Genomic DNA, 26,210 nt, shown 5'->3' with positions numbered 1-26,210 from the left:
GGGTTCCGTCGACTCACACAGTTTTTCCCGAAATAAAATCTGCTGCTTAAAACGACTAAACAGGTCGTTACAGGATATAATTTCAATAAATAGGTAATTATATTTTTAAAAAATTGATTCATTAGTTTATCAAACTTGGGAAAAGGAATCTCACTAAGGATGTGTTTGGTATGAAAGGAAAATGTTTTTCTGGAAAACAAATAGATTATTAACTTATTTTTTCATGTTAGGTTGTGAGTAGAAGATATTTTTCAGAAAATATTTTTCAATGTTTAGTTTATGAATGAAAAATATTTTTGAGAAAGTATCTTTTACTTTTACTGGAAAGTAGAAAATAATTTTTAAAATTGATATTGAAAATATTTTTAAAAAATAAACTTAAAATTTATTTATTGGAGGGGGGGGAGGGTAGGGGTGAGATGGGGTATAAAAATAAAAATTTAAAATCGATATGTAAATTCTTTCATATGTAAATTTATGCCATATTATCTTTAAGAACTTTACTCTATAACAACGTTAATTGGTTAAGTATTTATTTAATTAGGTACTAAACAATAATTTTAGACATAAAATTCCTAAATAGTCATATAAAATAACACCAAAGATAAAAATAAAAACATTTAACATAATTAATTTCAACGATAGCTAGCTTACATAAAAAGAGTCACACACATAAAATCCAAATGATAAATTAGCAATGAAAATAGTAAATACTGAAAAACAATGAAATTGTCATTCATATTCATATGATATATGATATGATATATGATGATGCTTAGATCTTCTTGAATTTCACAAGACAACTTCTCGGAGGTTCGATTTTGCTCTCTGAATTAACTCGCTCCACCCTACATCATATAATAATAGCGATTAAATCTCTGAATCAGTCTTCTACGTAACATGGTTAAGATTAAAAGATTAATTAACGGTGTACATATATTGTTGTTTTTTTCAAAAGAAAATAATTTATCGAACCGAATATGGAAAAATATAAGAAACATTTTCCAAAAAATACTTCCCTCCGTATCTTACATATCATCATTTGTTTAAGATCAGAAGGTTTACTTTCTTAAATTTCGTATCAAATTAAAATCAGATAAATAAATTAAAACGAGAAGAATACCTGTAGTTAAGAAGAAAGTAATGAAGAATTACAGAAACCTCAAGCCTAGCCAAATTGGCTCCTGGACACATTTTAGGGCCAACTCCAAAGGGAAGAAAAGAGGCTGGCTTGATTTTAAGATCCTATATAATTTTATCACATGATAATTAGTTTACGAACTCGTATAATTAATATATATATATAAGTTATGCGAGATAAAAAATTACGTATTTGAATAATTAAATCTTACATAATATTACTAACAAATACATAATTTTAACCAACAACTAAATGACTCGTAAATAGAGACACGTCACTTACATCCCATCTTGAAGGATTAAATTCCTTAGGTCTCACATAAGTATTAGGGTCCAAATGATAATTCCATGAAAATGACAAAAACTTCCACCCCTTAGGTATGGTATACCCTAAAAAAAATTTATAATAAACTTTTTAATGCGCATAAAAAATTGAGTAATTATCTGAGAAATTAAATCGAAATTAAAGAGATACTAACCATTTATGTTAATAGTAGTTCTTGCCTCTCTAAAGAATATTGTTTTAGCAGTAGCAATACGCAATGATTCATTAATCACCTTTCAAATTTGGAAAAAAATAAAATAAAAATTAATATATAAGAATATTTAATTCATAATAGTCCAAAAATAAAATTAAAAAAAAAATACTCAAATCTTACATTACTAAGATACTTCATCTCTTTAATTTCATGGAAATTAAGGCCTTCATTTGGTGATGATCTTCTCTTTACAATATCCTCTTGTTCCTCCTACAAATACACGATTTGTCGTCAACTGATATTCATGTCCTTCAAATAGGATATTAAATAAGTAGAATATATATCGTTCTACGTGACATAATATGTCTATGACACATAGAATGGTCACGTAGAATGCCAGATAGGATGTGAATGTCTATATATTTGTAAGACGCAAAATATAAGTTGAAGTTAAGTTAAGTAGCATGTTTATGTATTAAACGTATGTAGTGATGATTTGTCATCAACTGATATTCATGTCCTTCAAATAGGATATTATATAAGTAGAAATATACACCGTCCTACGTGACATAATATGTCTACGGGACATAGAATGGTCACGTAGGATGCCAGATAGGATGTGAATATCTATATATTTATAAGACGCAAATATAAGCTGAAGTTAAGTTAAGAAGCACGTTTATGTATTAAACTGAGTGATGATGAGTAGGTATATATACTTTAGCTTTGTCCAAGAAGTGAGGATGTTTTTCCAAATACATAATTGCAGTTGATGCTACCAAAGCAACAGATTCAAAACCAGCAAATGTATAAGAAACAAGCATTGCAATGATCTTCTCATCATTGAATCCTTCATTATCATCATCTTGAGTGTTTAACATCATATCTAGTAAAATATTGGACTTTTCTCTTGTTTTGTTTTTCCCAATCATCACTTTTCTTTCATCTAAAATATATTTATATATCTTAGACATTGCTTTTCTAGCCTGAAAATTAAAAAAATAAAAAGTTAATTCAAAGCAAACAAACAAATATTAAACATCTAAACACATGATAAAGTCATATCACAATTAAACATCTGAACATATGATAAAGTGATTTTATCAGACATTTTTCGGTTCAAATTTTGAAATTTTTTTTTGTGTATATCCTAATCAAAATATGTCACTTTCTTAGGTTTAAAAAAATCGTGAAATCTCAATCATGTTTCAATTGATGACGATTAAATAAATAAAATGAGATATTTCATTATGTGACAAAATACTTGAGAAAAGTTTTCTTTTTAGACACTTTACCATGTTTTCAAGTTTCGAACTAGAACAGAACTTAATTCGAGTGTCTGGATGAAATTTACCGACAAATTAAATTTACCTTTAATCCCCTATTGTAAGCTGATCCTGGTATATTAAATGGCAAACCATGACAACCACGAATAAGATAAATAGTCTCTTCAAATAGAATATCAACCATATCATTATCAACTCCATCACCTATAAGAATTCTCATTAACACTTCAAATGCTGGCCTTTTAATTGCTAAAATTACATCAATTGGTTCTTCCATTTCAACCAATTTCACAAATGATTTTTTCACAATTTCATTTGCAAAATCAAAGTAATTTGATAATAATGATATGTCACTTTTTATCAATGTTGTGATTCTATGTAGAATCTTGCTTTCTTCTCTTGTAAATCCACCAACTTGAGCTTGTCCTAATAATTTTAATATATAGTTTGGCATACCTCTATCATAATTTTCATCATCCATAAATATTTTCCTACTTATTTCAACTTTTGTCATGATAATACTCGGTTTTCCAAACAGGAACGCCTTGTACATTCCACCCTCCCCAAACCTAAAAAAGAAAAAAACATTCGTCAGTACACGTTTAAAATACTCTCTATATATGTATATAGATCGTTGAAAGTTAATATTTTTATGTCTTTACCTAGTAACAAAGTAGGTAAAAAATGAGCTAAGATTATTATCTTTGAAACTTAGTAAGAAAAAAATCATGTTCCCTACTAATGGCCAACCCATGTCACCAGGAGGCAAGTTACATTTTTTTGTAAAAAATGTAAAAAACCATCCATTTGCCCTCTTTAGAACACAAATTAGGGTTAAAATTCCTATTGCTAAACTTGTGTATAATAACACTAAGTTGTACTCCATTTTTTGCTTTTTTTGTGAACACAATATATTAATGTGAGTTTGTTTATAATATATATAGACTTTTAGGTCTCTATATAATTATACACCTTTCACTTTTATATTTTTATTGGATCAGGTATCATATCGGTACATATGATATTATTATTGAATCGATATTATATCGTTACATTATAGTTTTATCTGTGTTGGGGTAGTTCTTTTATGGATCGGGATGACATGTTAAAATGTTACGTTGTAGGTGATGATTAGGAATTTTTAAAAATTCGTGTTATTTATTTATTTGCTAAGTTTGGGTTATTTTTTCACATGTCGTATAATGGAAACTATGTTGAAGAATTCTTTCCCCCCTTTGAGTTCTCGAGTGAAAGGGTCCAAGCCATAGGAAAATATCCAGTTTCTCTAGCAATATATCTAGTTTATCCTGAAGCAGTATTTCTCGAAGTAGCATTGATCTGATGTGAGTGGAGTTGCAGCAAAAGGAATGAGTGTATCGAGGGACCTAATTCTATATATTCGAGATATACGTTTCTTTGGAAATAGTTTAAAAAGATACGAGAGCTACTAAGAAGATGTAATGTATGAAAGAAAATATGATACAACTATCACCATAACGTAAGAGGAGTAAAAGATGTCGGAGATCATCACCGTCTATTTTCACCTATGAAACATTACTGAATTCTGCAATCGGATTATACCAAATGGCATAGCAGAAGTAGTATCATTACAAACAACATGTACTGACAGCTAGGCCCTATCGGTATATCTGTATCCACCACATAATATCATGCAAAATACATGTGAGACACCACATAGGACATAAAATTATCATATAAAATACCACGTAATATTTAATACTTACATGAATACACGATTACCGTACTAACATGCATTATAATAATGTATTTATTATCTCAAAATTTTGAATACGTCTCTACGGGAGAGTATAATATACCCATCGAACATGAATAAAACGTGTTATTCCTATGAGGTGCTACAGTGGGGGTACGAATCATGTGTACAATAATAAAATCTGTACTAGAAGATTCAAGTAACAAAAATGTACTAGCTATTAATTCAGTTCAATAATAAATTTTTCATATTTCTTTAATTTTTTTTCAAAAATAAAATAAAATAGATATTGTAAAATAGATATGTATACTCCTTCCATCTTAATCTATGTGACATTTTTCAATTATCGAGAAATAATAATTTGAGTAGTTATGGAATTTAATACATTGAACTAGATTAACTCAATACTTTAAAATTAAATTTGAGATCGATATTTAAAAAATATACGAAAAATATTATAAATTGCAATTCTTCTCACATCAATATTACATTTTATAATGTTGTCAACGTCTCAAAGTTCATACAGCTTGTATCTTCGAGAAGAAAAAAGTGTTACCTAAATTGAGATGAGAAAAGTATTATTTTATAATTTTATATAGGGAAAAGATGCAAATATATCCTCAACTTTGCGATTTAGAATGAATATACCTCTTATTAAAAAAGTAATTACGCTCAAATACTTTCATAAAAAAGATTTTTTTGAGTTTCTATCAACGTAATGTATCTCTTAATAGCCCGTATAAAATAAAAACTTTGATTGAATCATAGTTAATCAATAAATCTAGTCTTTCAATATATTTTTTACGGTACTAAGTAATACTCTCAATTGAATTTTTACTAGTAAATTGAATAGCTTAATAATTTTCACGAGGGTTATCTACGGACTATGGTTTGATCTACAAGTTATATATTCCATATGTGAAATTCACGATGTAATTTTAAGTCTTTAAATTTTTATTTCACGAGCTCAATCTATAGTCCGTAGATTAATCCACAACCAGTAGATTGGGTATGTGAAAATCAGGCCTTAAAAAAATCAAGTCTCAGGTCTTTTTTCATGAGTTCAATCTACAGCCCGTAGATTGATCCACGAGCCATAAATTGGACTCATAAAACTTACTTCCTTAGATTGGACCCATAAAACTTAGGTCCTAATCTCATTTGAATGTGTCTTTGGAAAAACGGTTATATTCTTTACTTCAGACTCAGATTAACAAACGGTTTATGAAGGGATAGACCTATGTGAAATTTAGGGGGTTAACTCCAATTTCCTGGATCGAAAAATTACACTGTATATGTAAGATAAACTTACGCTTTTGAGAGTATATAACTTCAAACGAACCTCCTTGAAGAGAAGTGTAGCTCATTGCAAAGGGGTTCATTGTTAGCCAAAATAGTTCGAGTTTAATTCTCGTTATATACAAAAAAAATACAATTATATCCACTTTTTTTTTTTTTGCTTTGAAAAGGTTGTGATGGTCTCAAATTTTGGGATTAATTTTGGGCTTAGAATACACAGTAAAGGCTCAAATTTTGGTTTCATTTTGGGCTTAGAATACACAGTAAAGGCTTAGAATACACAGTAAAGGCTTAAATTTATTAGACACATTTTTATTTCTACATGACTCTATTCTCATGTACTAACTCAGAAACTCTTTTAAAAAAATGATGAATTATTATTATATTTGAAATTGAAATAAAATAAAACTAACTAAGATTAAACGAATGGAAAATTTTTAAAGTTATGAATATCTTTTTAACAAAATATATTGAATTAGTTTTTTTCTTCTTAATTTCATTTATCTTCTTTTTTAAAAAAAAATCGATTCAAGAGAGATCAAAATTAAACTAAAATTATTTGATTTATTCATAACTTGTCTTTTTATAAATAATTAACCAAGTAAAATGAATTAAATGATCTAAAAAAATCAAAAATGTTATTTATTTATTTTTGAATATGCACAATAATGTTAGTAACTCAATTTTACACTCTTCAAAAAAAAACTTGGTGGTGAATGAGTACTAAATTAGAAGGAATTTAGAAAAAAATTTTAAAAAATGTAGAACACTGCAAAATAAAAGAAAAAAAACACTATGAAATTTTAAAAGCTCGATGGAGCAAGGTACAAATACAAAGAATCTAAACGTTGGTTGAGCTGATTTTCATCTTGTAATTTTCATGTGCGTAACTAGTTGATAAGATATGCTTATTTATATACCTAACATCTCATGTGTTTTGACTTTTGCTAACGTGAAACTTCATCTTTAAGTTGGGGTGTCACGTACAACTACTCTATGGACTCATAGTCCTCATTGAGGTTTATCCCACCGCATGAAATTTAACTAAATCCAATACCAAAGTTTGACGTTAAAATTTATCTCATCACATGATGTTTGACTAAACTCAATACTAACGTTTGATTTGCCTTATTGAAATTTGTCTGAACTCAATAGAACTATATACCATATTTTCATAAGAAATGAAAGTGTCTAAAAAGTTTATTGAGAAATATTATCCTTAATCATTAACTATTTTTTTTAAAAAATTTAAAATTAAATATTCTAAAATTAATCTTTTTTAAGTCAAAATTAATTCATTTTACGTAAATTCTTTTTCTTTTCCCAATCAAACAAAAGAGAAATTTCAGAGTAAGGCAAAACAGCTTGTTGAAAAATCTGAGATGGAAGAATGAGCTCATTGAAAATGGATTCCACTATGAAATCTGAATTTCTATTGTGTTTTCTTCTTTTCTCTACTTATTTGAGCTATGGGGTTGCGTCAAGTTCATCTGCGACCACTACGATGCATACTAACAATTGGGCTGTTTTGGTCTGCACTTCTCGTTTCTGGTAATTTTTTTGCGTTTTTTTCCCATAAAGAAACATGGGTTTTGCTCCATTTTTAGTAATTTATTGATAGATGTATGGTGGGTTTAGGCTGGAAGGGAAATCTGAGTAAGGGAATTTGAAGAACCCTTGTAAAAATAGGAACTTTGGATTCAGTGTATTGAATTAATTTTGATTTGTAATTTTTACTGTGAAATCTGAATTTCTATTGTGTTTGTTTATGTTCTCTACTTATCTGTTCAATTGGATCGCGTCAAGTTCATTTGCTATCACTAGTATGATTATTAGAGCCCTTTTGGAGCTATTTTGGTTACAATGATCCTTAAAAGTTGGTGATTGTAGAAAGATTAGATTTTGGCAAGACTTGTGGCTTTGTAAACAGATTCCATGACCTTTTTAGCTGTGCATTTAAGCAACATTCTGTCTTAGCCGAACTTCAGTCACACCATGGGTGGTTTATTCTATTTAGAAGAAACCTCAATGATTGGGAAATTGATGATTTTTTGCTTTTGATGAATTAGAAGTCCAAAAACACCTTGGGCTTCTTGTTATCATGGCATAAACTGGGTTTTATACAAATCGTCCAGGAGCATTTAGAAGACGATTCCCGTGTGGGTCATATGCGACAGTGGAATGATAGAGTTTCTGAAATCAAGAAGAAATACATTATTAATCTTAAGCTTAAGTGTATACCCTTGCTTAGTTTGGTTCAACAAAGCTCCGAGTTATCTTTTCGATCCGGAGGCAATTGTTAACTTCCTTAGCTCCTTACCACATTATAAAGTTCTCCTTGGATGTACTTCTCATCAGAACTTTGTTTATGCTGTTTTTTTGATATACGGAAATATAATACTTGCTTTACAGATCCTGAAAAAAGTTGTCTTTTTTTCATTAAGAAGGCTCTATGTCTGCAAGACTCTTGACTTATTTGGTTTCTTCTTCAGGTTTAACTACAGACACATGGCTAACACTTTGTCTTTATACAGGTAGGAATCTTGCTATTTAAGCACCATTATGATCATCACAAATTATCTTTGTTTTCCTTGTGTGTTTCCCATTTCTGAGATTCATTAACTGTACTCTAATATCTTTTCTATTTGTTTGTTGGAATTAGAACCGTAAAACGATTAGGCATACCTGATGAAAGAATTATTCTGATGTTGGCTGATGATATGGCTTGCAATACTCGAAATAAATACCCTGCACAGGTCTTCAACAATGAAAATCACAGGCTAAACCTTTATGGAGATAACGTTGAGGTGTGTAGATTCTTCTTCTCTCTTGTGGCTTTCTGTAGTTCTTCAAATCAAATGTTAATTCTGTGAGACATTCAGCTTTGTTGACAGTTAATCTAGCATTATCAAAGTTAGCTATTACTATCATGATCAATATGCATAGTAGTGGATAATCACGGTGATCGCTTAAATTTGAGGATTGCAAATGAATAGAAGGCAGCATGGAAGACCACACCATCTTTTCTGGGTATATGGAATGAACAGCATAGGAATCACAATAATGAGAAAATGTAATAACAAATTGATCTTTTTTTCAACTATATTTTGATGTAAGGAGAAAATTCCATGCTGTATGGATAGTTGGTCTAACTTGTGGAAGATATGAAACGACTCAAGCCTAGTCACATACTCACCATGTACATATATTTTAACACCAACTTGGTGTTTATTAATCTAGTGACCTCTGAAAAAAGAAAGTTTCTGTATTTTTAATCTCAAATATATCAGTCTTTCAAACAATTTTAAGTCGGGTTCTATCGATAATTTTCTCCTAGGATCTTTGTAGATAACCTTAATTCTGTGAAACTCATATGCAAACCAGTCTGAAGAGGATATTTAGTTCAAACATATTTTTTTTCCTTATCAAAAAATGTTTGAACTAAATATCCTCTTCAGACTGGTTTGCATATGAGTTTCACAGAATTAAGGTTGTTTTACCTACTTAATGTAGTGGTCTAATCGTACAAGTTTCTAAACATCAGGTTGATTATCGAGGTTATGAAGTAACAGTTGAAAATTTTCTGAGGGTGCTGACTGGACGTCATGAAACAGCTGTCCCAAGATCAAAACGTCTTCTTAGTGATGAAGGAAGCCACATACTTCTGTACATGACAGGGCATGGCGGAGACGAGTTTTTAAAATTTCAGGATTCAGAAGAACTTCAAAGTCATGATTTAGCTGATGCAGTGAAACAAATGAAAGAAAAGCGTAGGTAAAAAAATTTTCCTTGATTTTCCATTGCATGTTAATGTTGTCTTGTTAAACAATAACATTGTTTATGATGCAACATTGGCTTAGGAGCTAATTTGTCTGGATATCTGCTATGAATCTTAGCACTCTGTTTGGTGTTCTGGCATTTATGCACATGACTCCTTGTTGATTATATCATACTGATGGGTAGTTTGTTTGCCGGTCCTCTGCAATTATGCTTTGTCATGTCTCCATTGTTCAATTTCAGATTCAAGGAGCTGCTAATAATGGTTGACACTTGCCAAGCTGCTACTCTTTTCTCGCAGGTGACTTTTTCCTTTTTATCATTAATATCATATTGTTCTAACAAAATGTCGAATGACATATAGCTAATTCATATTCTTGCAGCATCCCAAAATAGTTAGTCCATATCAATTACCATAGGAAGTATTCAATTTAACGTACCAATGTTGGTCCATTCTCCTATCATTCTTGAATTATCTAAAGAAACTAATTCTGGTTTTATGTTGCTTGATCTCCTTTTAAATCAATCTTTACTTTCCTTTTGTTATTTAATTTATCTGCAAGTATCTCTAGGTAATTTTAAATGTTCGCCGCCTCTATCCTTCATAATGCCAAATAATTTGACCTTCCCAAGAGTAATGGTTAGGATTTAGGAATGCCTATCTTCACTTGCAATATATTTGCATGGCATGACTTAAGGATGGTAAAGATAAATCTTTTCGAAGACCGTCCTTGATGCAACAAAACTCAGTTGAAGGTGTGCTTCATTCATCATTTTATTGCAAATTAATACACAGAGAGGATCACTATTCATGATTGGGCTAGAAATTCTGAATAATTTTTGCTCCTCAATCTGCTAAAATATCGTAGAATAATGAAATGTTTATAAGTTTCTGAAAAGAATCAGTAGCTGGCAGAATTTAGATTCTATTTGCCAACCATGTGGGACATAATATCTATCAGACATGCCCAAAAATTTCTGAGAAATGTCAATATTTCAATGCTTTTGCGATCAGAGTTGCATGGTTGGGTTCTTGAGAGACATCTGTAGTAATTAAGTCAGAGTTGCATGCTTTCCTTTATATATATACAATAGATTATGTTTGATTGACAGCTGGCACTTTGGACTTGATACAATGTTAATGAGGAAATACCAGCTTTTAGCTATATTTTGGATTAAGCTTATAGATTGGAAACTTTCAAAATCTATGCGTTACTTTATAATTTTCTCAGTACCTTTATAACCATCTGAAAACTCATTTTGTTCTTTGATATCCATTTCTACTCTTTATGGGATGCCTTCCTTTTTATCCCTCACAAAAAGGGGTTACTGGTTAGGATATCTTTTTAAATCAGGGCCACTCAGTCCATGATATGTTCTTAGTTGGATTTTGGTAGAACTGAAATATATTTTGCCTTGTAGCTTCAATCACCTGGCGTATTGACAATTGGGAGTAGCATGAAAGGAGAAAATTCATACTCGCACCACTTGGATGCTGATGTAAGTGTTAACTTAATGAAGATGCCTCATTTAAAATGCTTATTGTGTTCACAAGGGAGACAAATATGTTCTCCTTGTATTAAAAATTGTGTGGTTTTTCATCCTCCTTCCCTTCTCTGGTACAGGTTGGTGTCTCAGTTATTGATCGATTCACATTTTATACTCTTGCATTTTTTGAGAGGGTGAACATGTATGATAATGCCTCATTGGGCAGGTAATTGCATTTAATAGATGTAGGTGTAATACTGGGTACTTTTCTTGATATTGTACAATGTATGTCACTTCTCTTGAGAATTATATATTGTATCACTACTGACATCAAATTCCAATCATCCACTACTTGTTTGCTTTAAATTTGTTACTGTAATTATGGCTATACAAGTGCAAAACTCTGTATATATGCTTCAAACAGCTGGATTATTCCTGTCTGGAGAATAGGCTGCGTACTCACACCAGCCCTACTTTTCACCACGTATAACTTCGTAGCATGAGTTGCTTCATTGTCAAAGGGAGAGTCATCCAGTTGCATAGAAAGGTAACCGAGAAAGAGGGTATTTTTTTTAAAGATGCAAACCAAAGAAGAAACAATAATGGTTTTGGAATGGCCATGGATCAGTTATGAGTATCACTGTGATAACAAACATGCAGAATATGGTCCTTTAATTGAGAATCGTGGATGATTCAGAAAAGTTTGAAGGATGAATGTCTGTCTGTTCAAGGGACTGACTGTGGCCTGACCCACACGGCTTTTTAAAAAACCAAGTGGGAAGTGTCCGAAAATCATGTGGGGGGAGTCTCATTCAAGGAATTTAGATATCCATATCAAGTATGTACCTTATTAGGTTGGTTGTGGAAATTACCTTACACTTAGAAATGCTACTTGGATTATTGAAGCTTTTTATGCAAACCGTAAAAAGGCTACTGTGTTATAAAGGATTATTCAGATGATAATTGATTTGCCTGGTTCATGTCTTCGATAACCTACCTGCTCAATTCATACATGACATATGGACTCGATATCATAGTCAGAAAAACAGTAGATGCAGAATACTCTAGTTTAAAAAGGATAGCTGTCATTGAATACTTGAATACTGGTAATCCCTGCTGTTGCATTAGACTATGCCTTGTGGATTCTAAAACTTCTGCATGCCTATCGCCCTCTTTTTCCCCTCTTGGCCAGTTGGCCTTCTCTTATTCAGAAGATGATATGAGTTTTGGTTGTTGTTCTAAGCTATGTCTGTTTGCCAATGTGCACTCTTTTTGATAGAATCTCCTTTCTCTTTTTCCTGTCGCAGTCTTTTCAGTTCATATAACCCAAATACGCTGATGTCGACTGCATATTATCGAACAGATCTATACCCTCGCCGATTAGAAGAGGTACATAGTTAAAATTATATTTATGTTTTTTTTTATGCCATTCAACTTTACTCTCCCTCCCCCGAAAAAAAGGAAACAAATGGAAAGAAAACTCAACAGAAAAGAAGAAAGAGAAAAGTAAAGGACTTGGTGGAGACAGGATAAACTAGACGTAGGAAAAAAGTTCCACTTAATTGGTCCATTTGATGTATAGTTGATTGGGTAAGAAGTTAACACCTTAAACTTCTTTTTTTAAGTTTAAGGTGTTAACTTGCATGATGGATTAGTATTAGTAGAGGAAATTTCCAACTTCAGTTATAAATAAGTTAGTCTGATACAAACCTCCTCTTCATCTAAATGCTGTGCTCTTTATTTCTTTAGTCAATTACCATGAGGGTTAATTGGTGTTAGAAAACTTGCTTTAGTATGTAGAGAAGTATTAAAAAAGGTGCTCAAGGTAAAAAGGGGCAAGTAACTCAAAATTTTACATATCCTTGTTCCCTTTTTATGTTCAAAATTGTAAAGACAGATGGAGGCTAACAAATTTTGGTGAGCTGCTTTAGTTTAGATGATTACTTCTGGAAAACAATTTATCTTACTTTGTTTTTGTGACATATTAGGGAAGGGGAATTTGATCTTGGTAGTCTGAACTGATGCACCTTTTTCGAACATATTTTAACTCTGTCACTGATAGGTACCCGTGACAAACTTTTTTGGTTCAGTCATGGAGACGATACACACTGATTCTGCATATAAAGCATTCGCTGGCAAAGATTCCAAGAAGTCCACATTAGAGATGCCTCTTCAGCAGTCCAGCCAAGACTTACGACGAACACTTGCAAGTTCAGATGTTCAGTATCCAACCAGTGACTCAAATGTTGAGGTCAGTTTTAATTGCCGCCTCTTTTTAAGCTCTTTGGGAACTTAATTATGCTATTGCCAACCCCATCTAGAAGAAAACAAAGTTTGATTAGGAATGATGTTACAGGATCCACAAGATTCCTGTCCTTTCACAAATTTTTGGATTTCTATGCATGGTAAGATGAACAAGGTTGAGGGTCTTGATAGCTGGGTGAACTATGGCTTGTTTTTGATGTTTCCAATGGTGGCAATGTCATCTTGGATCTCGTCTTGAAGGTAAAGGAAACCTCCTTTCCGCTTCATATTCTCTTTGATAAGTAGTCTAAATATCAGTGGTAGCTATAAGGGAATAAATTCTCCTATACAAGGTGTAACATGTCACGACTATAGAACTGTTAGTTTATCCAACGTTTCTTTAAGTATCTACGCTCCTATCCTGCGGACTCCAAAAGTTACACAAGAAATAAGAAGATATTCAAGATGTGAAAAACATTACTTTCCACCCCTTCTGAGTCTTCTTTATACTTACTGTCTGCTTAAGAGCATGAGGGGGTTAATGCCAGATTCCAGCCTTCTTCTTGATGTTTTCTTTCAGCTTCTAACATGACGGCAGTTGGTTAGCAGATTCAGGCGGAGTGGTTAGCATCCAACCTATTATGTTTGCAAAGTAAGCACCTGCTCATGGTAACACACCTTGACTATTCCATCGAGATTAGGCAGATGAAAGAATCTCGTGGGTTTTCCCTAGTCTTCCATGGTTCTCATACCACTTCAGTGACCACTACGCCACACACTTGAGTGCTGAATTTGTGCTAGGATCCGAATCTGCATCTATCTTCTGCTGTTCTTCCAATCTGATATAGTTTCTACTCTCTTCGAGTTCTCTTAACATTTGAACCACTCTTTTTTCAGTTTCAGAAGTGGAGACAAGACATCGAATGGATACTCTGATGGAGCGCCATGATCCTGTGTTGTTTCATTTCCATGTTTGTCGAAAACATTGGCCTGGTAGAAGCTGTTCTATCTCACCAAAAATACGCGAGCAACTAGTTGAGGCGCCACGCCACCCTTGCTCTGCAAAATAGAAATTGCAGAAACTCTTTGACAAATAGTGCAATGTAGAAATTCTTCCTAAGTTCTCTGATTTGGAAGACATCAAATAGTTGAGCTATTAATACTATCCCATTCCATATGGTTTGATTTTTTACATTCAGTTTAAGTTTTCCGCGACATGTAAATTGGTAACCATAATTTATTCGACTTTAACTTACATATTATACTCATATAATAGAGATATGATCTCAACTTTTCAAGAAACGTCTCAATTATATCATACTAACACCTTATATGTATATGAACATTAAAAAGAAATATTCAATTGAATAAATAGTCAAAATTGCCATGTCTCAGCAATTAGTTTGTATTAATATTAGTTTATATATTTGTTAGTAACTATAAGTGCAAAGTGTATGCATAATAAATACAAGTATACAACTATATCGTCTCTTTTTCTTTCGAATGAAAATTTTGATTCCGTCACGTTAGAAGATTTTATTCTACTAGTAGCTCAGCTTGATTTTGCTTTCTATTGAAAATCTCGAAAACCTTTGTGCATACTATTTTTCAAGAAATATTACATATAAAATATCATACGCATATTCGATTATCGAAATAGAAATGTAAAAAAATCAATTTGATTTTTCAATATGATAATTCGATATCTATCGACGAAACAACCCCTTAAATGGATAAACCCTGTAAAAATGTCAATCTCCTTCACTCACCATTAGCACACTGGAAAAATGCTATCTTCAGTACAAACTCCTCGTCTTCTCCGTTTTCAATCCTTCACTCTCAAATGTCTTCACACCCACCCCACCACTACCCCACCACCCCCACATTCTCAAATTCTCACAATCCGCAAATCCCTTTTATCCCGTGAAATCTCAGCCGTTGATCTCGCCGGAACTTTTTTGAACCGGTTACGCAATACTGAACCCCAACTCAAGAGCTTTCTGTATGTATCCGATGTCGTATTGAAGGAAGCTGAGGAGATTGATAGGAAGATTGCGGAGAATGAGGAATTGGGTCCGCTTGCTGGGGTTTTGGTTGGGGTTAAGGATAATATTTGTACTTCTGATATGCCATCAACTGCAGGGTCAAAGATTTTGGAAAATTATCGACCCCCTTTTGATGCTACTGCTGTTGGGAAGATGAAAAAGTGTGGTGCAATTGTTATTGGGAAAACGAATATGGATGAATTTGGTATGGGGAGTACTACTGAAGGCTCGGGTTATCAGGTATTCGTTAAGTTTTTCGTGTTCCAGAATTGTTATTTACTGAAGAAATGGGTTTTTTTTTTTGTTTAAAGCAGAATGAGGAAATGATATTGTTGAAATGAATTGAGGGTTGTTTAGTTCATGGACTAGATATGTAGGATATTTTCTCTGTTTTTGTACTTTAATGTGGTTAAAGTTTGCATCTTTATCTCATCGACTCATTTATTTGGGGGTTCTGAATTGAATATATCTAGGTGAATGCATTAGAAGGGATAGAATGAATGCTCTACTATGTTGAATATTGAGTAGGTTCAGTTTCATAATCAGGTAGTGTATGGTGTGAATGTAGTTAAAGAATCTGTTTGAATGAGTCCAGTTTGTAACTTAACATGGTTTACTCAGGTGATGCATCTTGGTATTATTAGGTGACAGCTAATCCTTGGGATTTGTCCCGGGTACCAGGTGGTTCATCAGGGGGCTCAGCTGCAGCTGTTTCTGCTAGACAATGTATGGTATCATTGGGTAGTGATACTGGTGGAAGTGTAAGGCAACCAGCATCTTTCTGTGGTGTTGTTGGTCTAAAGCCAACATATGGGCGTGTCTCCAGATATGGACTTGTGGCATATGCTTCATCTCTAGATGTTATCGGTTGTTTTGGTTCATCCGTTACTGATGCGGCCATTCTCCTTCATGCAATTTCTGGTCATGACAAGTTTGACGCAACAAGTAGCAAAAAAGTAAGCTTTCTATAATGTTCTTTTTTTTCTTTCTGATAAGGGTCGTGATTATTCAGCAAGCTCCAAGAAAGTACTAAAGCCAATACAAAATAATGGACTTGTTCAAGCTTACCACACAAGGGAGTCAAACAAGCCCATAGCATATCATACTAGTTAACAGAACATTCTTTAAACCAAAGCACTAACTGAATGCATCTATATTTTATACAAGCAATAAAAGATAATTTATAGTTACATAAAATCTATTACTTCCTGAAAAAAATGTTTTTTTTTTAATCTTGTGCCTAGATAAATCGAGACGGTGTAGTAATAATAGAGAGTCCTTTTTTCCATTGAAACATCTTCTACTCCTTTCTAGCTGTACTCTCCATGCAATGCAATGGACAATGGTCTTCCACATCTTATAACATGACGTACTAGAGAACAATCCATTAATGTATCTGAGAATCCTCCCGTGTTCAATCAACTTCGCCTCCTGAAGTTTCTTCAGACAAGAACCCATCTCAGTAAATTTCCCAGTCAAGTAACCTTCTTCTGTGACTTTATAAGGAGATCTAACAGATTTTGGTTTCTAAACTTGTTTTTGCAATATTTACTAACAATGACATTCTTCCAAGTTCTATTGTTAGTCTATACAAGCTCTTTGCTTGCTATACTTCATGACTCCTCCTAGATTTTTTTTTCTATTTGAAAAAGAGGAAGAGAATATCTCTAATAAGTGTGTTCATTTCGACACAGTTGATCTGCTATTTTGTAATGAATACGAAGAAGTTTGACATACAGTGCCAGAGGGAGTTAGTTCTATGTTATTAACGAGTGGCTGGGGCAGTACCATACCTGCTGATCTCTTATTGGTGTAAATTAGAACAAATAGATGATAGTGAAACCCTGTTACAATCCTTTGAAACTTTTGTATATGGTCAGAGTCTTACATTTTCAGGTTCTTTTTTGCTTTGTTTTGGATGTAATGACAGAACTTTCTTAGTGATGGCTTTTGACATCAATAATGCTTACCATTTCGAAAAACAAGTAGCTGGGGTAGTAGTGTAATATGATCCAATTCAAGTCTGATAAGAGGTTTCTATTATGAAGCGCAACATCGTTTATATAGACTGCTAGTGGTGTATATTTATAGGCTGATATTTGACAACTGTACTTTTCAGGAAGTTCCCGATTTTGCTTCCCAATTTATTGCAAGAAATCATTTGGACTCTAAACCTCTGAAAGGACTGAGAGTTGGTCTGATCCGGGAAACCATTGAAGGTGGAGTTGACCCGGACGTAATTTCTTCAATCCGTGGTGCTGCAAGTCATCTTGAAGAACTCGGATGCACTGTCACCGAGGTATTCTTCATTTTCAGCATTTATGACCCTCACATTGGCTTACCATATGCGTTAGCATTCCTTATTTGAGTTATTTGGTAATTTTGTTTTTGCAGGTCTCTTTGCCATCCTTCTCTCTTGGATTGCCAGCTTACTATATCCTTGCTTCATCTGAATCTTCTTCAAATTTGTCCCGTTATGATGGTATCAGGTAATGGGGTATAGAATCATTCTTAAAATCTATGTATGTATATAAAATTCTCAAATAGTGCGGTGGAGAATATTATTTGCATCTGACCCTTCCTTCCCATTCCTCGGAGAAAATATTAACATACCGATAGAGAGGATAGATATCTTTGGATCTATAGTAAATTTGGCTACCATCATAGCTTCTATGCTGATGAATATGTTGTTATCGTTATAAAAATAATATAAGTACATAACAGCAGTACGATCTTCAGTTCTGATATTTCTTAGGTTTCATCAGCCCTAACCCTCAGTTTTGGTAGCCAAATTGAAGGAGGATAACTAAGTTCGTTCTTGTTAATTCTACCATTTAAAGAGAATAGAAAGTAGTTTGGAGTGCCCATGATGAGTTCGAACGGATATATTACTTTAATTACTCCATACTAGTCGCAAGAACTAAGAATTCATTGCCATTTCAAATACGTGGATACCCAACCATAATCTAGACAAGATGTAATTGGGAAGACTGCCTTACATTAGTAATGACAAAACTTTCAATGTTTGCTCAATTTTATTGATGAAGACCCAAGGAATAATGTGATGTCAAAAATGCAGGTATGGGAAACAAGTTTTTGCTGATGAGTTAAACTCCCTTTATGGGGAATCTCGTGCCGGAGGCTTAGGTTCTGAGGTACTAAGGAAAAGAACTTTTCTGTGTGATGTAGTTCTGTAGTGGTTACTTCTAAAAGGGGTCTCCTGCCTTTCTTTCTCGTAATCTTTTCATCCAAGCTGGCACGCCGACACACGGTCAAAAAGAACTATTGGACTAACTGTATTAAATGTCTTTACAGGTGAAAATGAGAATCCTAATGGGGACATATGCTCTGTCTGCTGGTTATTATGATGCATATTACAAGCGAGCCCAGCAGGTTGTACATCTATGTGCTCAGAATAGTCCAACTCCTCATAGCTATTAAAGTTTAAAATGCAAACACTTTCTTGATATACTCATGCATCTAAAGATAATTGATACTAATATAAGCCAATCAGAACTAAGTAATATTCAATCACTTTAATGATTCTCTTCTGTATCTCTGAATAAATGCTTACACAAGACAATCTTCATGTTAGTTATTCACACTTTCTTGATATACTCATGCATCTAAAGATAATTGATACTAATATAAGCCAATCAGAACTAAGTAATATTCAATCACTTTAATGATTCTCTTCTGTATCTCTGAATAAATGCTTACACAAGACAATCTTCATGTTAGTTATTCATTGTGTCTCTAACCGTGAATTTCTGGATCAAAAATATTTGTCAAGTGGAGTTTAGATCATGTGTCTACATGGCAGTTAGAACCAACTATGTTTGGTTGACGCATCTCGTAGACTTTTTGCTACTCTCATCATCTAGCAATAATTCATATTTTAATGAGTTATATGACCCCAATTTACGAGTGTTTGATAATTTCTTGCTTATCTTAATTCTTCAAGATGTTAAAGAGTGACTCTGTTCCAGGTCAGGACTTTGGTAAGGGAAAGCTTCAGGGCAGCATTAGATGAGAACGATATTTTGATTTCTCCTGCTGCACCATCAGCAGCTTACAAAATTGGTACACTTCTTTTACCTTTTGCATTTACTGATGAAACTACTTTGCGATCTTGCTTAAATACATTTTTGTTTTCTTTCCTTTTTGTCCCATGATCCCCTTCCCTTGAAAGGCAACGCTAACTCTCACTACGACATGTGGAATTTACAGGTGAAAAGAAGAACGATCCGTTGTCAATGTATGCTGGTGATATTATGACTGTAAGTAGTTTTTTTTTCCTATTTTAACCCCTCTAGTCAGATGATGATGTAACTTGTTCAGTCTAGTTTATGTTCTCTTCAATTAATGATTATTTTCATCATTGGCAGGTCAATGTGAACTTGGCTGGTCTTCCAGCATTAGTTCTCCCGTGTGGATTTGTTGATAGCAGTTCTGTGGCCCTTCCCGTTGGTGTTCAGATGATTAGTGCTGCATTTGAAGAGGTGAGTTTCAGTACTCCAACTATTTCCAGTTGGTATTCCAGTGTTAAGAATGTTATTTGAGCACGGGGATAGTTCATGTTATCTAGATCTCTCTTTTGAGAAAAGTTGGAAAGGTCGGTAAAAGAGGGATAACATATCTACATCGCTTGAAAATGGAACCGAGTTGAACTTGAGCATCTTAAATAGAGGCATTGAATACATTCACTTTTTGTACGACCTTAGAGATGAAAAATGGATACTATGAAAGCATAAATGCTCAAGTTTAATGCAAGCAAAACTGAAGAAGTAGAATATGATTAGAAAAGAAATAAAAACACCAAGTAGTTTAGATTTTTATAACCATTTTGAACCTTATCTCACACGGTTCCGAGCTATGTTGCTCGGACTCTCCAAAATGAACTACTTATATGCCTTCACTTCTTGCTTTTCTTTTAGCGTGCTTGCTTGTATGTATCTAAAAGTTCGTCATATTTTACGCGTACTAAAATGAATGCAGGAGAAATTGCTTAAAGTAGGCCATATCTTTGAGCAGACACTGCAAGGCTGCTCTTTTATTCCTCCTCTAGTTGCTGATGAATTGGGATGCTAGTCGTGAATTCTTGCGCGCAGTTATGTTCCAGTTAATCAATGCAACGATTTCACGCAAAGTGACTGCAAAATAGCACCATGGTGCAAAGCTCTGTGCTGACAAGAAGACGACAGGTTCGTCTATCTAGTATCAAATGATCCAACAAACCTTCCAGGCTCGTGCCACTGTTTCCAAACGAATCGTTACGTTCAGAAAACTTTCTTGTGCTGGATTTTTTTTGTAGGATTGGCGCGTAAAGATAAGCGCCAATCGAAAATTCATAAGAACTCTCAATATCTGAGATACTTGTAGCTTATTGCAAGCAAATTCTTTTTGTAAATTAGCATGCATCAATTTTGAAAACTTTGATGTATACATTTATGTCATCTTTATTTTCTGCAAAGTTGATTTCAAGTTTTTGCCCTTGATGCTCATTTGATGAAAAAAATTTGGTTTGATATGAGATATTAGTTTACTTGATATTCGGTAATTTTTCGAAATTATTTACATAATGAAGGTCATATATCAACAGGTCTATTACTCGTATAAAGTACCAAAAAAAAAAAAAGTAGTTAAAAGACTAAACATAAACAACCTAAATACATATGTTTTTTTTTTAACTTGTGTCAATTATTTTTCTTGATATCTTATTTCTTGTGTTGATGTTCTATTATATTGTATCTCCACGCGGAAAAATAGAAATAATTTGAACAATAGTATTAACATTGTAATATAATTAACTACAACTTCAATATGATGTTATCGAATATCATGTCAAATTGAAGTTTGATTTATCAATATCAAATTATCAAATTACGATTATCCAAAATTTAAAAAATTTCAAATCAAATATCGAACGCGCACTCTTAGATATAACTTTCTTTTTTCCCTTTCGAAATCATCTCACGATTAGGTGAGAATTGAAAGTTAATTTAAATTCGATATTTTAAATTAAAAAATTAGATATTAAAAAATTATATAAAAAGTAGTATCAATTACAATTTTTTTCATATCGATATGATTAAAACACATATCGTAAAATATTAATCAAAATTCTTTTAATTTGACTCTAAAAAATAACATGACAATTAAAAGTAAACGGAGATAGTATTATTTATTATTATTATAAGTACTGTTTTTCCCCACGTGAGGATTTTGACATTACTATGTTTTTTCCCCTAATAATGATAAACAATATTAATAATAATGACAGAATGAGATATACTTCATTGAATAAAATTTGAATTTAATGTAAAAACTAGAACTTTTTTTAAATTTTTCTTCACAATATTATTTACTGTTTGGCCCCATTCTTAGCATCAATGAGTATTTATATTAATTTTCCTATGTTTAAGCTATGATCAAAGGGATCATTTCACAAATATACAATGTGGACAAAATTGCAATTAAAAATTTTCTATTAATCTGAGATAGTTCGGACACGTGAAAAGCATAAAAGAAGATGCATGATTACATTATTTTAGTACGAATGTGTGAGAGTTCGGTTATGTATAATTTATTAAAGGTAAAGATAGGTCGCAGAAGTATTGATGAGAGGTGATTAAACATGACATAACGCAGCTTCAGTTTACTGAATATACAATCTCAGATAGAAAGTTTTTTTTTTTTTGATAGGTAGTTAAGCTATCTCGCTTATTTTTATTGTATACTAGTAGTCGTGGTATTACTCTTGTAATTTCTTATTTTTCGGTTATGTGAAATTACACTGAATTTGTAAATTTATTATTAATGTTATAATAGTTGACGAGCAACTTTTAATATTTTCTTTCAATTATTTTTATATATTTTGGAATCAAGGTAGTGATTTTTTAGTAATTATATTTCTTCAGAATATTGTTATTATTGTTTGGCCCCATTTTTAGCAATGATATATTTATAATGGGGACATTTCCAAAGAACACAATGTGGACAAAAATGTATAATATAATAAATACAAATAAATATGAAAAACTATATATTATAATTGATGGTGTCCTTTGTGACAAGTGATTGAGGTGAAAAAAATACCAAACACACCTACTATTTTTTATCTTTATGTATAAAAAATTAAATTTTCCCTTAAACTAAGTAAAATGAAATATATTTACCTCTCTCACTAACGAACTTTTAATTTTTTGCACGTGTCTTAATCTTATTAAATTATCTGTTTGATCCTTTTTTTAACCCATCACCCAACTATCCGTCCCATAACTCAATACTCATCAAATATTTGGTGTTATAAAACTAGAAAAAAGGGACCATTTCCAAAGAACACAATGTGTACAAAATTGAAATCAAATTAATGAACATTATAATAAAATATTTATATTAATTATTATTTTTTAATAAATATATAAAATTTTAAAATGAATAAATAAAATTGAACGGAGAAATTATATCATACATGAAAATAGTGTAAAATAATTGATGGTCCTTTGTGACAAGTGATTGAGTGAACATTACTTGCACTCCAATTGGGAAATAAAAAAGCGTAGCATTTGTTCCTTTTCCATAAAAATCGGGAACGATTCAATAAGATCAGTGACCTAAAGCAAAATTTTAATAAAATTTTTATTATTTTCTTTTTAAAAGAAACATCACACATATTCTTATGAAATATTTTTTTTTTTAAAAAAAAAAGAAGCTTTTTGAGTTATTAAATTATTAATAAGCTTTTTGAGTTATTTCCTTTCTTTAATTCTGGCTTTGAGGTCTTGAATTCGAATCACAGAGTGAAAAAACATCTTGCTGCGAAGAGTCTCTCTAATCGGTCATGTGTGATGCAAATTTAAACTAATCAGAAAATTCAATATATATATCAAACATCGAGCGAAAGATAAAATTTAAGCCTAAACTGTACCCTTACTTTAGTATTTTAATCCTCTGGTTCGTTATGTTGTTCAATATTTAACGAAAATCAAAAGTGTTAAATTTTAACAAAATTAAATGACTAAAATTGTTCAAAAACATATCTAAGGGACCATTTTTTTTTCATGAGAATTTATTACACATCTCAAGTAGTATTGAAGTGTTGTACATTATTTCCTCAATGTTTGGTGTATTTAAGCTATGTAAAAAAGGGACCATTTCTAAAGAACACAATGTGGACAAAACTGTAATGAAACTTTGGAAAAAGGCTAATTTATAAATATACCATACATGAAAATAGTGTATTTAATTGATAGTCCTTTTTTTGTGACAAGTGATTGAATGAACATTTACTTGCACTCCAATTGTGAATTTTGGAAAAAGTATTAACTTTTGCTTTTGTTCCTTTTCTAAGAAAAAGTGCAATGTGGAATATTTATTCGTTTTAGAAACGGAAAAGGGCCTAAAATACCTTTGAAGTATTGAAAATGATATAAAATTACCCTTCATCGACCTATATTTTTCAAAATACCCTTTCCATCCACCTATCGGGTCCAAAATACCCTTGTCATCCATCTTTTGGATCAAAATTGACCACTTATTTAACGGTTTTATATGTAAGCTATTTAAATATTTTTTTAAATACGTGGCGCTCAACTATTTGTTATAACTTAACTTATTAGTATAATTTATAAATCAATCCACTACTCACCCGTTACTAATTAAACCCCTCCAAATTAATAAACCCGTCACATTATTAATGCAACAACAGAAAAGCTACTGCCAATTGAGTGTTTTTAAAAATTTGAGGCGAAAATATATATGGAAGTAAATTATCATACATTCAAGTGTCTAAATAAAAATTACCATAAACTTAAAAGTCTGACTGTGTTCATCTTAATTATTCTTACGTCTCAATTATGTGATGTTACTTCATAGGTAACATTTTTTCAAAAGTATATATTAATGATTTTAAAACAAAACATAAATATTTATAAAGTTATATTTTAAAAAATTGCATGAATTAATTCAGGATATATTACTTCTTTACCTTTAATCATAAATTTCTAATTCAATCTTGAAAGAGAATCCTATTGAAAGTGTCCTCCTAAATAAGTGTCTCAACCTAAATTCAATTGGGGCTTCGATTGGGATCGAATAAATTTGGATGTCATTTTCAGGAATCTATAATTTGATCATGTTATAGTAGTTTTATGACGATTTTGATATTATAATTGGATTATTAATTGGGTGGGGTTTAGTTTGTAATGAGTTGGTTTATAAATTATATTAATAAATTAAATTATAATCAATAGTTGAACGTCACGTATTTTAAAAAATATTTAAAGAGTTTAATTTTAAAACAATTAAAGAAGTGGTCAATTTTAAACTCAAAGGTGAATGACAAGGGTATTTTTGAACCAATAAGTGGATGAAAAAGACATTTTGGAGTCAATAGGTGAATGAAGGGTAATTTTATACCATTTTCAATATTTCAAGTATATTTTAGGCCATTTTCCGTTTTAGAAATGGTTCAACCCCCCCCCCCCGCGCCCTCTACCCCATACCCTCTCAATCTATTATATATGTATAGTTTAGAAAAAGTATCGGTTAAATATACGGTGCAGTGAACAAGACTATTTTTTCTAATTTCTTGATAAGAAATCTTGAAATTGTGTTATGAGTATGAAAAAGTCTTTGATATCGATATTATTTTTGAATGGGCTTTACGAGGGGCAAAATTGACTTATTTATTTATTTTTTGAAAAAGATCATAAATATGACACTTTTTTGTTTCAATTTATGCGACTTTTTTAAATTTCAAATTCAAACAAGTTTATTTTTTTAACCGTAATTTTTTCATACATCTTTTAAGTATTTTAAATTTCGACTAATGTGACTCTAGTAATTTTTACGTTGTCTATAAATATCTAAATTTCATTTCAAAAAATTTGAATATTTCATGCGTAAATTATCGATCAAAATTATGTTATTTGACTCTCTAAAAACGAAAATATCACATAATATAGATCATGGGCAAAACTACACCTTTAGATATAGATTTGAACGAATTCACTAGCCGTTTACTATATAAATTACTAAATACATATTTAATAACACGTCAATAAACTATAAATTCAATAATAAATTCAAAATATATTAACTTTAAATTCTAAATCCGTCTCTATAAATATAGATATACTTAGAATGTTACCATTCACCCATAGTTGGTTATTACAATAGTAGTGAAAGTAAATAAGGTAAGAAATTATATAGGACAAAAATTGCAGCTACATATATTTGAAAATTGTTAGTATATTTTTTTTATAAAATAAATAAATAAATTATAGAATTTGGTACTGAACAAGAAGTGGCATCCAACAGCTAATTTTCAGTTTTTTTTTTTAAAAAAAAAATTAAAATAATAATTAATTAAATGTCCTTTTTTCTGTTCTGAAGGTCTGGTTCACTTGTCCCTACACAAAATATTTGTGGCTGTTTGCACAATATTATTTGAAAATATATTCTTTCACTTTTGCATTTCTTTCAAATCATATTCCCAATAAAATTGCAAATTTATCGAAATATTTTTTTTTTACGTGACAATAGAGGCGGAGTCAAATTTTACAATAATAGGATTTAAAATCTATAGAAATAGATACATGAAAAAGCCAAAGCGGTTTGATATCTACTATATATACATATAAAATTATTCTAATCATGTATGAATAATATAATTTTTCAACCCCATTCGTATAAGGTGGCTCCGCCCCTGCTG

General features: G+C 31.7%; 3 protein-coding genes across 5 annotated transcripts; 2 read left to right on the top strand and 1 right to left on the bottom strand.

The window, feature by feature from the left end:
* Positions 1 to 650: 650 nt before the first annotated feature.
* On the bottom strand, positions 651 to 3,791 carry LOC107001979 (beta-amyrin 11-oxidase-like). Its single transcript, XM_015199921.2, has 8 exons — positions 3,568 to 3,791; positions 2,991 to 3,474; positions 2,339 to 2,605; positions 1,800 to 1,889; positions 1,620 to 1,698; positions 1,424 to 1,530; positions 1,124 to 1,245; positions 651 to 848 (listed from the first exon to the last, which is right to left on the bottom strand). Exons 1-8 carry the CDS (start codon positions 3,789 to 3,791, stop codon positions 776 to 778), a joined length of 1,446 nt encoding a protein of 481 aa, XP_015055407.1. The 3' UTR covers positions 651 to 775.
* A 3,459-nt stretch (positions 3,792 to 7,250) lies between these two features.
* Positions 7,251 to 14,746, top strand: LOC107002824 (putative GPI-anchor transamidase). Of its 3 annotated transcripts, none has more exons than XR_001454561.1 (12): positions 7,262 to 7,490; positions 8,432 to 8,473; positions 8,602 to 8,746; positions 9,484 to 9,713; positions 9,960 to 10,017; positions 11,139 to 11,216; positions 11,342 to 11,430; positions 12,512 to 12,593; positions 13,267 to 13,455; positions 13,561 to 13,709; positions 14,029 to 14,100; positions 14,346 to 14,746. XR_001454561.1 is itself a non-coding variant. In XM_015201000.1 (12 exons), the coding sequence occupies exons 1-10, from the start codon at positions 7,330 to 7,332 to the stop codon at positions 13,705 to 13,707; spliced, it is 1,221 nt and encodes a 406-aa protein (XP_015056486.1). In that variant the 5' UTR covers positions 7,262 to 7,329; the 3' UTR covers positions 13,708 to 13,709; positions 14,058 to 14,100; positions 14,346 to 14,746. The 3 variants fall into 3 exon arrangements, 2 of the variants coding, with proteins under 2 accessions (XP_015056485.1, XP_015056486.1); XM_015201000.1 differs by having other exon boundaries at positions 14,058 to 14,100; XM_015200999.2 differs by lacking the exon at positions 14,029 to 14,100 and having other exon boundaries at positions 7,251 to 7,490.
* Positions 14,747 to 15,178: 432 nt separating this feature from the next.
* LOC107002614 (glutamyl-tRNA(Gln) amidotransferase subunit A, chloroplastic/mitochondrial) lies at positions 15,179 to 20,991 on the top strand. Its single transcript, XM_015200701.2, has 10 exons — positions 15,179 to 15,733; positions 16,138 to 16,449; positions 17,613 to 17,792; positions 17,888 to 17,982; positions 18,573 to 18,648; positions 18,809 to 18,886; positions 19,483 to 19,576; positions 19,724 to 19,773; positions 19,882 to 19,995; positions 20,492 to 20,991. Exons 1-10 carry the CDS (start codon positions 15,236 to 15,238, stop codon positions 20,582 to 20,584), a joined length of 1,590 nt encoding a protein of 529 aa, XP_015056187.1. The 5' UTR covers positions 15,179 to 15,235; the 3' UTR covers positions 20,585 to 20,991.
* Positions 20,992 to 26,210: the final 5,219 nt, after the last annotated feature.

Source organism: Solanum pennellii, chromosome 10, assembly GCF_001406875.1.
Source record: "Solanum pennellii chromosome 10, SPENNV200".
Classification (NCBI taxonomy): domain Eukaryota; kingdom Viridiplantae; phylum Streptophyta; class Magnoliopsida; order Solanales; family Solanaceae; genus Solanum; species Solanum pennellii.
The sequence above is the reverse complement of the archived record's forward strand: the minus strand, read 5'-3'. Positions and strand labels throughout refer to the sequence as shown.